Genomic DNA, 14,989 nt, shown 5'->3' on the forward strand with positions numbered 1-14,989 from the left:
ACCCGTCAATCAACCGTGCTGGTGGTCGAGACGGTCTGATGACATCACACAGCTGTCTGAATGAACATCATATCAGCGAACACATCAGTGAACGAATCATTTGAATGCAGAAACTTTATTGAGGAAATCAGAATGAGAAAAGCTTTGTTGGGCAATGAAGCGAGCAGAGAGGCGAGGACGGGCGGCAAACATCGTTTCACTGCTGCTGTGAAAACAATGATCTCATTTTTACACAAGAAATTCAAGGATTGTGAACCTGACGTCCCTGAATTTGCTGCATTGATTTCTGTTCTGTGGAATGTGTTTGTGGGCGTGGCCCAGTGGAGCAGTGGTCCTCACTGTGGCCCCCATCAAGAAGGTTGTGGGTGGAGCCCCGGCTGCAGCACGGGGTCTTTCTGGGTGAGTCTCCATGTTCTCCCTGTTCCTGCTGGGTTCTCTCTGGTACTCCAGCTTCCTCCCACAGTCCAAAGACATCAAGAGGGACCAGGTTAATCCAGACTCTAAATTGACCGTAGGCGTGGCTGGGAGAGCCAATGGTTGTCTGTCTCTATGTGTTGGTCCTGCCATGGACTGGTGACCTGTCCAGGGGGAAGGCTGCTGGGATAGGCTCCACCCCCACCACCCTCAACAGGAGGAGAGGGGGAACACGGAGGGATGGAGGGAGGGATGATGGAGGGAGGGATGATGGATGGATGGATGGAGGGATGGATGGATGGAGGGATGATGGATGGAGGGATGATGGAGGGAGGGATGATGGATGGATGGAGGGATGATGGATGGATGGAGGGATGATGGATGGAGGGATGATGGAGGGAGGGATGGATGGATGATGGAGGGACGGATGGATGGATGGAATGTGTTTGTCCTTCAGGGCTACTGTACACGAGCTACACCAACCAGCCCAGGTGGTGTTAGCACTGTTAGCTCACCTGAAAACCAGGAATTTAGCAAGAATTCTTTTAAAGCTACTTCTTATCGAGGAGCCAGGAGTCACTGACCTGGGACCAGTGAGCTGGAGCGCTGGACTCCTGTCTCCAATCGAGTAAAACTGATTTAATGCCGTTGTCGTGCATCACAGGGATGAACCTGCGGCATTGGCGTGATGACAAGGACAGTTCATTGTCTGCATGATATGTACGTAGACTGTGTGTGTGTGTGTGTGTGTGTGTGTGAACACAAACAGAAATATATGTCTATTTCTGTATGAGTGTGTGTGAGTGTAACAGCGGTTACCAACATTATTGGTGAAAATGATGTCACCACCAATCATCAGTTTTATCACTCAAGTTTCAAGTGTTATGACATCACAGCCGCGGCCGTCACCGCCAGACGATGACGCCAGGGATGAAACTTGTGTTGGACCAGCAGCCGTTTCACCTCCTCAGCTGGTTCTTCAGCAGGAACCGTTGAGCACTTTGTACCGTATTCTAGAACCAACAGAACCAACAGAACCTCACCAACAGATGATAGCACTTCTTCTTCTCAGGACTGTCACCGCACCTCCTACCTGCATGAGCATGGCCACGGTCATCGGCCCCACCCCTCCTGGGACAGGTGTGATGTACGCTGCTCTCTGATAGGCTGAGGCGTAGTGGACGTCCCCCACCACTCGCTTCCCACTCACCTTGGTCTCATCTACCAGACGGGGTGACACCGAGGTCAGAGGTCACGTAAAGGTTCAAATAAATCCATCCCCGCTTTTTCACACAGTTGTCAACTGATGGATTTACAATCGATCAGAACATGGAGACCAATAATCAATGAAATGAAGCTGTGACTGAAGCAAGCAAACAGGGACAGAAACACTGAGATGAAGCGGAGCGAGAAAACCAAACGGGGGGGGGGGGGGCATATTTTGATCAATAAAAATATTGATTACTGGGTGACCTGGGACGTAATTGATTCCACAGTCGATGACCACAGATCCCTCCTTCACCCAGTCTCCTCGCACCATCTCCGCACGCCCCGCCCCCACAACCAGGATGTCAGCCCTGCCCACCTGCCCATAGAACACGCATCATCACACAGAACACGTATCATACCATGGGACACACGTATCAGCACATGTATCACTGAGTGATGTCACCTGTGCTGGTAGGTCAGCGGTCTTTGAGTGACAGGTGGTGACAGTGGCGTGGTTCCACAGCAGCAGGTCGTGCATTGGCGCTCCCACAATCTTACTGCGACCGATCACGACGGCATGTTTGCCTGCCACGGACACACCTGTACAGGAACAGGAAGTCACAGGTCCTTGAAGGTCCTCAGGGATCATGACATCTGGGGTCAAAAGGTCAAGCCTCTGAGGGTTTGAGGGTCGAGGATCTGAGAACATCAACCGCCATGGGACTCAAACCCACGACCATCAGCATGGGAGGGACACCAGCATCAGTCACTCGCGCCGCTCTCAGGGTGTCTGAGGAGAGCACCCGCCTGTGTGTGTATGTGTGTGTGTGTGTGTGTGTCTGTGTGTGTGGGGGGGCACCTGTCTGTCTGATCAGCTCCATGCAGCCGTTGGGGGTGCACGGGATGAAACAGTCTTTCAAGTCACCTCGAGACAACTTCCCTGCATTGATGCAGCTGAGACTACACACACACACACACACACGCACGCACACAAGTTCAGAACATTTGTATTTCACATAGATCATCACCACAATGTTCTTCCATCAAATCCTCCTCGTCCTCATCATCATCTTGTTTTTTTGTTCATGTTCTTCAGAGGGGTCAAAGGTCACATCACACCTGTGACGTCAGCACAAGCACAGAGAGAAGGGAGAGTCTTGCTGGTCACGTCCCGTGAGGACTCACCCGTCCACGTCCTTCTCTGGTGAGACGGCGTTGGTGACGCGCTCTGTGTCGATGCAGTCGACGGAGTCCAGTGGGAGCTGGACAATGAGGCCGTGGACGGACAGGTTCTCGTTCACAGACATGATGCTGTGCAGCACCTGCAGGATGACAGGAAACAGGAAGTCAAAGCGGAGGAAATGCAGGCAGGTGTTTAGCTCAGATGTGTGTCAGCGACCTCATCCTGCGTCGCCGTGTTTGGCAGCCGCACGTGTTTGGCATCGATCCCGATCTGCAGGGGAGAAACTGACATCAGCACAACAAAATCAACCAACTTTCCTCGGTGATCTTTGTCTCAAAGCTCATTGGCTCCTTCATTCAACAGCGCCATTTCCACTGTGAGTGTTGAGCATCTGAGTGTGGCTGAGACGAGAGGCAGGACTTGATGAGTCCTCTTTACTTCCCCCACCAGGGGTCGCTTTTCCCTCCTGTGCCTGGTTTTAAGGCGGTGAGGTTTCTGGTTAAAACCGTTAAATATCACATTCAAAAATCAAGTCCTGTGAACAGCGAGCTGGCGACATACGAGGGTTTCTAGGTCCCAGTTTTTATTTGGGTTTGGTTTGTATCAGGACCGCTGAGGGACCCTTAATGCCCCCCACTTTCCCCTAATTGCCCCCCCCCCCCCCCACACACACACACACACACACACACGGGGGATAAATGAGGTTTTTTGAGTCTGAATCAGACCCAAGAAAGCAACGCTGACTACTGGACACATTAACTAACTGATAACAAAGAGTTAACTAACGCTGACCATCAGTGGCTTCAATCTGCCCCGGCAGGAGTAAATAATTGTGGGAAATCACGTGTGATGAAGCAGCCAATCAGGAGACACCCTGAGGAGCTTCTGACCTCGGCTGCAGCCTTCAGTTTGGTGCTGATGTAGAGGTTGGAGTCGTCTCTGTCGCCCACCTGAAACACAGCCAGACCCCCAGACCGGAGGACAGTTACTGTACACCCGAGCTCCTCAATCATTCTGCCCCCCCCCCCCCCCCCCCCAGAAGAAAACATTTAGTGCCCCCCCCCACTCTCCCCTGCAACAATAAATATTACGTTTGTCAATCAAATTGTTCGAAGTACACCTCTGCATCACATCTGTCTCCTTATTCACGTTACAGAAAACAAAAAAGAAAAAATAAAGAAGCAAAGATCAACTGACAACAAAGAATAACTTTCGTATGTTGAAAGTCTCTCCTGGCCTCCCACCGTCGTCACAGGGAAGCCCAGCGCTTCATTCTCTTCCTCCTGTTTCCTCGTCTGAGCCGTCGGGAGACTGTCGTTTGTCTCATGACCTCCGTCTGTCTCCACCTGTCTTTCCATCCCTGGTCAATATGTCTCCATGGTGTCTCTGGAGGGTTTGTTCACTGGGCTTCATATCTCCCGCTCTGTGCTGTGTGTGTGCATGCTGGTCCACCATAGAGCTAAAACTGCCTGCACTCTCTGACAATGAATGAGAGCGCCACTGCCACCTACTGAGCGGATGTGCAATTACATTTTATTATTGTAAGGCAGGAAGGAAAAAGGAGGCATGTTCTCCAGGGTCACACGCGCCCCACTATTTGAGAAGGACTGCTGTACATGAAAACTAGCACCCTCACACACACACACACACACACACACACACACACACACACACACACACACACTGGCTGTCACCAGCTCCTTCACGTTAACGAGGCATCCTTGGCAGAGCCTCGTTAACCCTGCAGCGAGAGTTTGAGGAGGAATTTTTAATTTCAGAGTCACTGACACTTAAAAATGTTAAAGTTGGTGCAATAAAAAAGTCAAAAAAGTCTGGAGAAGTAAATTTGTGGCTGATATGGTGGTGAAGAAATAAAAATGTGAAAATTGCTTGTTATTCATGTTGAAAAGATGTTATTACTTTTATAACTCATCACTCTGGGGACAGGACTCCATCTCAGGAACACACCCTCATTTGTCCATCATCCCCAGACAAAAAGACAGAGACATGACCCTAGGGAGCTGAGAGCCATACTAGTTAGCTTAGCACCTCCAAAGCTCCACTGGAACCTGGGTCAACAGAACCAAAGGTTTGTTGAGGACTAGAAGAGCGACTGCTGCTACTGATGATGATGAGGAGGAGGATTCCTGCTGGACACACCAGCATCCTGGACCTGAGCTAGCTGATGCTAACACTTCCACCCACTACCAGCCATTGGGCTAAGCTAACTAGCCTGGACCTAAGCTAGCTGATGCTAACACTTCCCACCCACTACCAGCCATTGGGCTAAGCTAACTAGCTTGGACCTGAGCTAGCTGATGCTAACACTTCCACCCACTACCAGCCATTGGGCTAAGCTAACTAGCCTGGACCTAAGCTAGCTGATGCTAACACTTCCCACCCACTACCAGCCATTGGGCTAAGCTAACTAGCCTGGACCTGAGCTAGCTGATGCTAACACTTCCCACCCACTACCAGCTATTGGGCTAAGCTAACTAGCCTGGACCTGAGCTAACACTTCCCACCCACTACCAGCCACTGGGCTAAGCTAACCAGCATCCTGGACCTGAGCTAGCTGATGCTAACACTTCCACCCACTACCAGCCATTGGGCTAAGCTAACGAGCCTGGACCTGAGCTAGCTGATGCTAACACTTCCCCACCCACTACCAGACACTGGGCTAAGCTAACTAGCCTGGACCTGAGCTAGCTGATGTTAACCCTTCCACCCACTGGGCTAACCTAACCAGGATCCTGGACCTGAGCTAGCTGATGCTAACACTTCCCACCCACTACCAGCCATTGGGCTAAGCTAACTAGCCTGGACCTGAGCTAGCTGATGCTTACACTTTCCACCAACTACCAGCCATTGGGCTAAGCTAACTAGCCTGGACCTGAGCTAGCTGATGCTTACACTTTCCACCCACTACCAGCCATTGGGCTAAGCTAACTAGCCTGGTTCTCAGCTCTGGGGATGATGGACAGTAGGAGGACTGTTGCTTTGACACAACTCTTCCTCCATTTGGCTTGTAAATACAGGTTCTGTTTTTAAACTCTACTGGTTCTAGTTTGCAGAGTTGTGGGTTTGTTATCGGTGCTTCTGAGAGGCGACCAGCTGCTGTAAACTCAGACGCTTCACGCTGGCGTCCTCAACTCTGCAGGTTCCATTTCTCAGTTGAGCTGAATGTACAGAATGTTCTCAAATGACCTACAGAGAACCACACCAGAATGTTTTCTGAACTTGTAGTAGGTTCAGGATCCTTAGGTACTGACCTGTAGAACCACCAGACTGGGTCGGAACCCAGAGAACTGATTCTTCATCTCCTCCACCTCCTTCTTCAGACGCTCCCTCACCAACCTGCGTGTGTACACACACACACACACACACACACACACACACACACACACACACACACACACACACACACACACACAGAGTCAGTCAGTCCTGGTCCCTGCTGATTGGACAGGCTGGGATAAAACTGGACTCACTTGGATGTTTCGTTCCCAGAGATGATGGTTGCTATGGTTCGCCGGCCTCCGTAGCAACCGGAGGCCACAAGACGGACAGAGAAGGCGGCCATAGTCAACATGACAAATTATAATAATTCTAGGGAGAAAAACATAGTTACTTCACGGCTGAAAGCCACACAAGTCCCAGAAACTTCATGAAAACTGACAAAAGTAGCAAAAACAGGAAGTAGGAAATGAAGCTGGTGAGACTAAAACTGAACACGCTAAGTCTAACATGCTAACAGGCTAACTGTGGGAGGAGCCAGGCGGCAGAGGTGATCAGTAACATGTAACATAGCAGCACACGAGCCAGAAGTGACAAAAAACTACAACCGGATCATTCAAAAAAAAGAGAAACACCTCTTGAAATCTGGCAAAAAAACGATCAATATTCATGTTTTTCCTGGGGAGAAAGAGAAAAGATCATTTACAAGCTCCTGATGAAAATTAGCTAAAAAGTAATATCACAAATGAAAAAGAAAATTTTATTAATTACAAAAAGAAATGCTTGATACAAAAAATAAATGTTGACCTTTCACACAATAATTAAAAAAACAACCTCTAGAATGGAAAAAAATTCAAAACTATACTTCTAACTTTACTTGTGCTGGGGAAAGGTGATCAGCAAATTAGCGTTACCTCAATGATTAAAAAACTAAAAAGAAAAAAGTTTGGACGAACAATTAGCAGCCAACCAACAGTGCGACAGCCTCTCACTCCTGACGTGAACGTCAAAGTCGCAGCAGGTCGAGAGGTTGCGACTCACACAGACACCACAGCTGCAGGACCACATCAGACACGTGTGATGGTACAAAGCTCCGACACTCTGACAACCCAAATCTGACGTCCAGCGTCTCTGGATTCAAAATTCACGCTGGCTGGAGAGTTAAATTGGAGCTGCTCGCCACCTCGTTTGGTCTGGGAACGTGTTACTCATGAATCTACCCACAGTTTCCTTCTTTGGCTCAGCCAGCGGCTTAAAAACAACACATAACTTTCTCAGTCAGGGCAGGAACAGCAGTGAGGGATTTCCCATAATTCACCTCTGCAGCTGCAAACACTCCTGAAAACAAAAACAACCACCAAGATTTCACGAAAAAAAGCAACAAGACATACCTGAGAGCCCAACTCGCAGCTGGCCGAGTGTGAGTGTGAGTGTGTGTGAGTGTGTGTGAGTGTGTAATGTTTTTCCATCGTTCCGTTGGATTTATATGGAAGTTCACTCATGGCAAAACTACTTTATGAACATTTGTTGAAGGCGATTGTTATTTCTAACTGTAACAAAATTCACACTTTTAATTAATTCATTTAATTGCAATAATCAAATTGGTTACAGTGTAAAGTAAAATGAATGAAAATGAAGTAAATTCAAACTGCAGAATAAATAAAAGACCGAAAAAGAGAGATAAGAACCTTCAGGATCCGTAAACAGAGTTTTATTTTCTGAGTGTTCTTGTTTTTAGGAGGATTTAAAAAAACAAAGGTCATGAAAACCAAGACAAAGCAAACTGCCAAAGTCGCGCTTCAGTGGGCGGTGAAGTCCTGATCATGAATGACAACAACCATTCATCAATATATCCATCATTTATAAATTCAAATCTCTACTTTTAAAGCATGAATGTGGTCAGTCAGTATTTTGACATCAGTGAGCTTCCTTACAAATAGGACATTTCTCTGTGTGTGTGTGTGTGTGTGTGTGTGTGTGTGTGTGTGTTTGTGTGTGTGTGTGTGTGTGTGTGTGTGTACGTGGCATCACGGGTTATCAGTGTGTTGTGTGTATCTGGACAAGACCAGAGCCAGCCGGCGATTTACTGCAGTGGGAGTTCAAAGGTCCAACTGCAGACTACTGGAGGAGGGGGGGAGGATGGGGAGGATGGGCGGCTCACTCTGCTCTCAGCCAATCAAGCGTCAGCAGTGCTGGGAAGGAAGGGAAGAGAGCAGATCAGACATGAATCCTGCTGTGGTGCTGGTGATCGCCACTAGATGGCGATACTGTCATGCTGCTGCCACACTGGGGTGAAGGTGTCATGAGGGCAGAGGAGAATCAGAGAAGAAGACATAGTCAAGCAGTAACCATGAAGCCTGTGTAGCCACGTAGTAGTAGTAGCAGTAGTAGTAGCAGGAGTCGTAGCAGTAGTAGTATTACTCCTGATAGAAGACGTATATCAACCTGAAGCAGAGAATCTAGTCACAAGAGTGTATCAGGTTGGGATCAGCGGCTCCAGAAGGTTGCACATCTTTGACTGTTTGGTGTCAAAACTACACCATCTTCTCTGTCCCCAAAGCATTGTGGGAGCTGTAGTCGTCCTACTGGAACCTGCTGGACAGGTGTCTGTTGTCAAGCAGTAACCATCTTCGTTTCAAGATAAACTTACGTCCAGTTGACCAGATTTTACTTCACTTCGATCTATGCTGGACAGGTGTGTTCTCTCTCTCTGTCTCTTTCTCTCTCTCTCACGCACACACACACACACACACACACACACACACACACACACTCACCCAGCAGCTTCTTCATTCCTGTCGTTCCTGCCCGTGTCTTGCAGTTCCACCCGTTTCCTGTCTGACTTGATCTCTTCATCTCGCCGTGTCTGGTGATCTGAGGTCAGACTGCAGCAGGGGACACAACCCTCAGGACTTTTCAGCTGCTTCCACACCAGATCTGAACTTTTCTCTCCAAACTCTGCAGAAAAATATGCCCTTCTTCAACATTTACAATGATCAGAGATCCGTTTCCCTTCTCAACCATTTATCGTCGTGTTGAACAGACCTGACAAACAACTCACACAAGTTAGCCAACATTTTTCCCCGTTAACACACCTGCAGGAATCCAGGTGACCGAAAACATCCACACATTCATCTTCACTCTGCACACAGACACACAAAGAACATGAACGTAATCAAGAGCTGGAGAAACACGCCGGGTAGGACGAGCGGCCGGAGACGGCACGGCTCATGATTCATCAGAAGTACAACCTGAATTAAACTGACAAAAAGTTGTGCATGAAGACTGAAAAAACATAAATAAATCAACAGGGTGTACGAAGCCGAATGAATCATGAGATCAGTAAAAAGTGAAGAGGCAAAGGATAAGCCTTTTCAAAATAAAAGTGCAGTATCAAAAATCTTTAGATGATTTTTTTTAAATGAACAAAATTAAATTTAAAAAAATGAATTTGAAAACTGAGCACGGTCACATGTTCTGTCATTGGTTTTCAAAGTGTGAATCAGGTTCCCCCCCCCCCAAAAAACAAATTTTACTATCAATCAAGAAACAAGCAGAAATTTGTGTAAGCCAAAACTAAAGAACAGGAACGTGAGATGTAAACTAAAGTTGAATTTTAAATCAAATAACCTAGAAATTAAAATGAAGATAAAATAACTCAAAGCCGGAACATTAGCTGAAGGAATGCAAGCTAAAATGTTAGCTCAAGATTTCAAAGCTTCTATAAATCCAAACTAAACAACTAGAAAGGAAAATGGTGCCTCAATGAAAATGTAAACAACTACAAGCTGAAATTTTCACAAAATAAAAATACAAGCTAAGAATTTAAGGGAAAACAAATAAAATCTCAAGTGTCAAAGAAAACCCTGGAAACTACAATGTTCACGAATGTAATGTAAAATCGTTGATGTGAAAAGGCTGTGAAAACAAACTGCTAGTTCAAACGTGAGCTAAAGGTCTAGACCAGGGGTCCCCAAACTTTTTCCTGCGAGGGCCACTTAACTTCCCTTTCTCTGATGGGGGCCGGGGGCAGTTTGGAACAGAGAAAGTGTGGCGATCGCAGGGGTGCCTCAAGGTAAAAATGTCTTGTTTTCCAGAGAGCCACACCACCTAATAACCCTCTCTGGGTTCGGGTCCAGGGTTTTTTTCCTGGGGTTGCCAGATAGGAGCACAGACTGCAGGAGGGTGGACTAGAATGTCACGTTCTATGGGTGTAAGAAATAGAGACTGACTGACTGAGTTCACACCAAACATGAATGGGAATTTCACGTTGCGTTCTTTGCGCACATTTGAGCGCCGGATCATTTTGGTGTCCATTTGTGTCCTTCGCTCACCTGCCTGCGTAGCGACTATTTCCAGCAACGTTTCTCTCCGCCATTTCACCATGGAACAAAGAACTGCTGCGTTGTACCTGCTGTGGAAGGCCGAAATGCGTCGGGGAACTAAACGCCGTCGTATCTGGGTTCACAACACCATCTAGAGGCGGGCTCAGCTCGGTGAGCGAGCTCCTTCAGGGGCTGCGTCTGGAGAACTGCCAGCTAACGAGGATCGGTGACAGAATTTCACGAATGGACACCAACTTCTTCAACCGCTTCTGGTCATTTTGACCCGTAGCGTCATCCAGCACAATCAAGGTGTCCTCCATCTTGTGACACAGTCAGCAGCGACGTCGGGACAACCTCAGCCCTGATTGGCTGTCGTGATCGAGCTTCACACAATTTTTTTGCCACAGTTGAATATTTTCAACTTGTGCGAATGACGCAAATTTTCGCATCACACCCGCCCGACTGAAAATTCGCGTCATTCGCACGTCTGCATAGATTTGTATGGAAACTGTTCGTGCGGAAGTGCGAATTCACATTTGGTGTGAACACACAGTAATAGTTAATAATGAAAATAGTTCATAGCTAAGGAACATTTTATTGCAAAAGTCAAATTTTATTGTCAAATACAACTACACACATATGAAGAAAAATCAAAATGCGTCTCTGGTATTGTTCAGGGGGCCATGCCAAATGTGGAGGCAGGCCGTATCTGGCCCGCGGGCCATAGTTTGGGGACCACTGGTCTAGAGGCTACATGTGAGATAAAGTTCTAAAGGCTAAACATGAGCTAACAATCTAGAGGCTAAATGTGAGCTAACGATCTAGAGGCTAAACGTGAGCTATCGATCTAGAGGCTAAACGTGAGCTAACGATCTAGAGGCTAAATGTGAGCTAACGATCTTGAGGCTAAATGTGAGCTAACGATCTAGAGGCGAAACATGAGCTATCGATCTAGAGGCTAAACGTGAGCTAACGATCTAGAGGCTAAATGTGAGCTAACGATCTTGAGGCTAAATGTGAGCTAACGATCTTGAGGCTACATGTGGTAATAAAGCTTAAGATCTAGAAGATGAAATCTATGTAAACAGAATGAAGAAGAAAAAACTTAGAAACTAAAAATTCAGGAAATAAACTGAACACTAAACCATAACACAAATGACGAGAACCAACAATGTTAACAACGAAAGACACAAGTCACACAGACAGAAGCCATGCAGCTGTAATTTAAACAACGAGAGCTAATAGAATCCAGTAGGAGCTAAAATGGAAGCTAACGATCTGGGAAGCTAAAACAAACTCACGCCATTGCAAATCACAATCTACAGGGTGCAAAACTCCCAGGTTAGAACTTGTAACCATGTAGGTTTGTGTTGAAGGTCAGATGAGTGAAGCTGGACGTGAACCATGAAGGTCCCTCATTAGCAGCTGCAGATAATCTAGGGTCAACTTTTGGTCTAGAACAGGAAGATGTTCCATCACTTCTGTTATAAAATGACTGAATGAAACTCAGGCCGGTGTGTATTGAGTCAGTTGAGGAGGTGGACGAACAGGTGGAGCAGGCGAGTCGAACCCAAGTCCACGTGAATGTCGCTCAGGCGCGTTGCCACCTTGTCCGACAGGTAGCAACGCCCCTGCTGGAGCTGCGGTGTCCCGGTCCGACCGGTCCAGGTTTCATTCCTGTGTCAGAGAGCAGGGTTGGGTATAAATGTGGAGCGGCGAGTGGCAGCGTCACTCCGGAGCTGCATGTTGGTCCTCCCTGGTCCAGTGGTTCTAGACAGTTCAACAGTAGTGAGGAAACATTTGTGAAATGTTTAGGACCACTTGATCAGGGTGAGGAGAGCTCGCCGCCGCACCGCCTCAGCCGACGACCCTCAACATCCTCAGTCCGTCTCTGGTGAGTTCTCCTGGTTTCCTCTGCTGCTCGTTGGATCCAACACCATCGCTCCAGGCAGGAAGTTGACAGCTAAACAATCTTCATGTGTCCTTCCTGTTGTTTAATGGAGAAGGAAGGTCGAAGGGAACAAGACAAGATTTTTATTCCCCCCGTGTCGTTCCGTTTGTGGAGTTTATTTGTCACATTGCTGAAACGGAACAAAGTGATAACAAGACATTACTCGTTAACTTGAAACCAGTCTAGGTTTTGAAAGGAGTTCTTGAGTCCTCTTGTGACAGGAAATCATTGGAATTGTTGAAGTTGTATGTCAGTAGGATGATGTAAAAAGCATCCGGGTATGGAGCCATGATGGACGCAGCTGAGTCACATGACCAGCACTAGGATGAGATGGTGGAGGTTAGAACACGCCAGCAGTGCAGTGTGTTCTTCTCTTATTCAGAAATTTGATCCTCTCATAAAAATATGTTGATGTTTTACGTAGGTGGATCAAACCCGGCAGCGCTGAACTCTGGGGAGAACCCTGGTTCCTGTTCTTCCACTCTAACTTTCGTCTCTGATCCATGTCTCTAAATACTTCTGTCAGTTGTTGTACGTGTGACGTGATTTCACAATAAACTCAATGTGTTGAATGGCCGTCTGACTCGTTCCATTGTTCTGCTGCGTGGTGGAGCCCAGCTCATCTCTCAGGGTCTGGAGCCATGAGCTGAAACATCCAAGCACAGCTAAACTGATCCAGCTCCACTCCTTGGCACTCACAAATGACTAAATACATTTATTTTTCTAGACTTTAATGTAGATTTCTTTCCTTTACTCCGGTTTATTTTGGTGTGTTTTGGGATTTAAGTTTTTTGACTGCATGTTAATCTCCAGTTTCTACAGCAAATTCTCTTCATTTCCCTAAAAAGACCCCACAAGATATTTGCCCTTTTTATTGTTGTTGTCGTACTTCCAGGTTCTGATGTTGAAGCAGCTTCAGGCCTTCTGTCTGGCTGCTGCTGCCACCTGCTGGTGAGCAGATGCAACAGCAGCTCAGGTTCTTGGCTTGATGAGACACAGGCTGCTCTTTGAAATCAGAGCCAAGAACAAAGTTTCACATCCACCTCAGAAGCACAACAGATGCAGCAACACCACCAGGCGTCCCCATGACCTCACGTCAGGTTCTCCACTGCTGTCATTTTTGCTGCGGCCACTGGAGGGCGTCTGTCACTTTCATAGATTTTGGTCGATTGTGTTTATGAGTGATGTGGTGGAAGGACAGACTCGTTCATTCATGTGAGTTAAATTGAAACATGGCAGTGATGTAACTCTGTATCTCCTCTCCGAGTCTGAATATTCACGCTTCAATGACATCACACACACACACACACACACACACACACACACACACACACACACACACACACAACCAGAGCATCTTCCTCACTGTGGCGGAGGCAGAAATCCTCTCCACATCTCTGAAGAAGTATCGCTGGTGGATCAGAGAGTTTATCAGATATAATCGGTGTGTTGATGAGAGTCGATGACATCAGCTGATTGACAGAGATGTACTCGCAGTACTGGAACACCTCTCGAGCCCGCAGACCCGACTACCGCAGATACACCGTGAGTATCTTTCCTCCTCAGGGGAATCTCCCCCACGCAGACTTTTCTCTGGTCATTTTCAAATTCAAGCTTCACAAGTTTTGGCTGTAATTGTAAAATGAGAAGAAGCTGCTCAGCGGCGTGAGAGCCTCAGTCCTCAGAGACTTGAAATCCTGTTGTGGTTTTGTTCTTCTGTGGGAACAAGGAACACAAACTAGTGAAAACAATCCTGTTCACTTGTCCCCTCTTTGATAAGGTAGGATCGTCTTGGTTGACTCTTTGGGTTCTCATCATGTAACAGTTTTCGGAGGCACTGAAACACTACTGTACGTGACCATGAGGTATGTTTGTAGTCCAACAGGAAATCAGCATGTCAGGGATGATGTATTTTTGTAGTCCAACAAGCAGTTATCATCATCTGCTTGGCTTCCACCATGACAAAAGTTATCGTTACAGTCCAGAAACAAGCTCATAAAAATCTTTCATGAAACAACAAAGGATCAAGAGTCAAACCCTGAGGAACACCACCACTAATTACTGTAGTTAATAATAGGTTACGATGTTTCTGTAACTGCAAAATGTGGCATCCTTACTGTGGGAGGAGGAGACTTCCTCCAGCTGGGCTCCCAAACATTCCAAATGCTCCCCCATTATTCTATCAAACTCTGCCCCCATTTTGTTTCACCAGGGAACTTTGACCTGCTGGACATTTTAACGATCATAAGAGGATGTTTAAAGAACATCCCGATGTTGTGAAAGGTTCAGGGTGTTTGGCATCTTTATGGAACCTTTAGAGAACATGGTGCCGGGAACCTCTCTTACGTGGTCAGTCATTAGCAAACATGCTAGAGGGTTAGCTAGCAGATGGCTAGTGACTGTCTGGCTGTAGAAACTAGAGAGATCAAGGTGTTGATCAATGCTTGTGGTCTGCAGGTGGTGGAGGGGGAGGCGCCGCTTCCTCTGGGTTCCACCTGCTGCCGGAAGCGTCTTCATTCTGCTGGTGACAAGGACGATAAAGAGGCAAGAAGCTGCGCATCGCGGCCAAATCCGGAAGGTTCTGGAGGCTGGCAGGTGGCCGGAGCGCCGGAGGAGGAGCAGCTGCAGCGTCTGTGTCAACGCTGCCACATCGTGGCGTCCCAGCTGAAA

General features: G+C 47.2%; 1 protein-coding gene across 8 annotated transcripts; it reads right to left on the bottom strand.

Annotated features, from left to right (window-relative positions):
* Positions 1-112: 112 nt before the first annotated feature.
* On the bottom strand, positions 113-13,150 carry LOC147243422 (C-1-tetrahydrofolate synthase, cytoplasmic-like). 8 transcript variants are annotated; one of them, XM_086190051.1, is made up of 15 exons: positions 10,378-10,679; positions 9,139-9,185; positions 8,821-9,001; positions 7,000-8,235; positions 6,679-6,721; positions 6,298-6,415; positions 6,079-6,163; positions 3,697-3,756; positions 3,023-3,076; positions 2,809-2,945; positions 2,483-2,583; positions 2,087-2,223; positions 1,888-1,999; positions 1,508-1,635; positions 113-1,427 (listed from the first exon to the last, which is right to left on the bottom strand). In XM_086190051.1, the coding sequence occupies exons 6-15, from the start codon at positions 6,396-6,398 to the stop codon at positions 1,374-1,376; spliced, it is 969 nt and encodes a 322-aa protein (XP_086046177.1). In that variant the 5' UTR covers positions 6,399-6,415; positions 6,679-6,721; positions 7,000-8,235; positions 8,821-9,001; positions 9,139-9,185; positions 10,378-10,679; the 3' UTR covers positions 113-1,373. The 8 variants fall into 8 exon arrangements, with proteins under 8 accessions (XP_086046177.1, XP_086046178.1, XP_086046176.1 ...); XM_086190052.1 differs by lacking the exon at positions 6,679-6,721 and having other exon boundaries at positions 7,085-8,235; XM_086190050.1 differs by lacking the exon at positions 10,378-10,679 and adding an exon at positions 11,670-13,150 and having other exon boundaries at positions 6,298-8,235; positions 8,821-8,928.
* Between the last annotated feature and the right edge of the window lie 1,839 nt (positions 13,151-14,989).

This window comes from Aulostomus chinensis, chromosome 20 (genome assembly GCF_037954235.1).
Source record: "Aulostomus chinensis isolate RoL2024-O1b breed Wild chromosome 20, RoL_Achi_v1.0, whole genome shotgun sequence".
Lineage (NCBI taxonomy): Eukaryota > Metazoa > Chordata > Actinopteri > Syngnathiformes > Aulostomidae > Aulostomus > Aulostomus chinensis.

Coding starts and splice junctions, on each gene's coding strand:
- LOC147243422 (XM_086190050.1), bottom strand. CDS start 6,398: ATGTTGACTATGGCCGCCTTCTCTGTCCGTCTTGTGGCCTCCGGTTGC. Junction 2,000..2,086: donor CCGCTGACCTACCAGCACAG/GTGACATCACTC, acceptor TTCTATGGGCAG/GTGGGCAGGGCTGACATCCT. Junction 1,428..1,507: donor CCGTGGCCATGCTCATGCAG/GTAGGAGGTGCG, acceptor TGTTGGTTCTAG/AATACGGTACAAAGTGCTCA.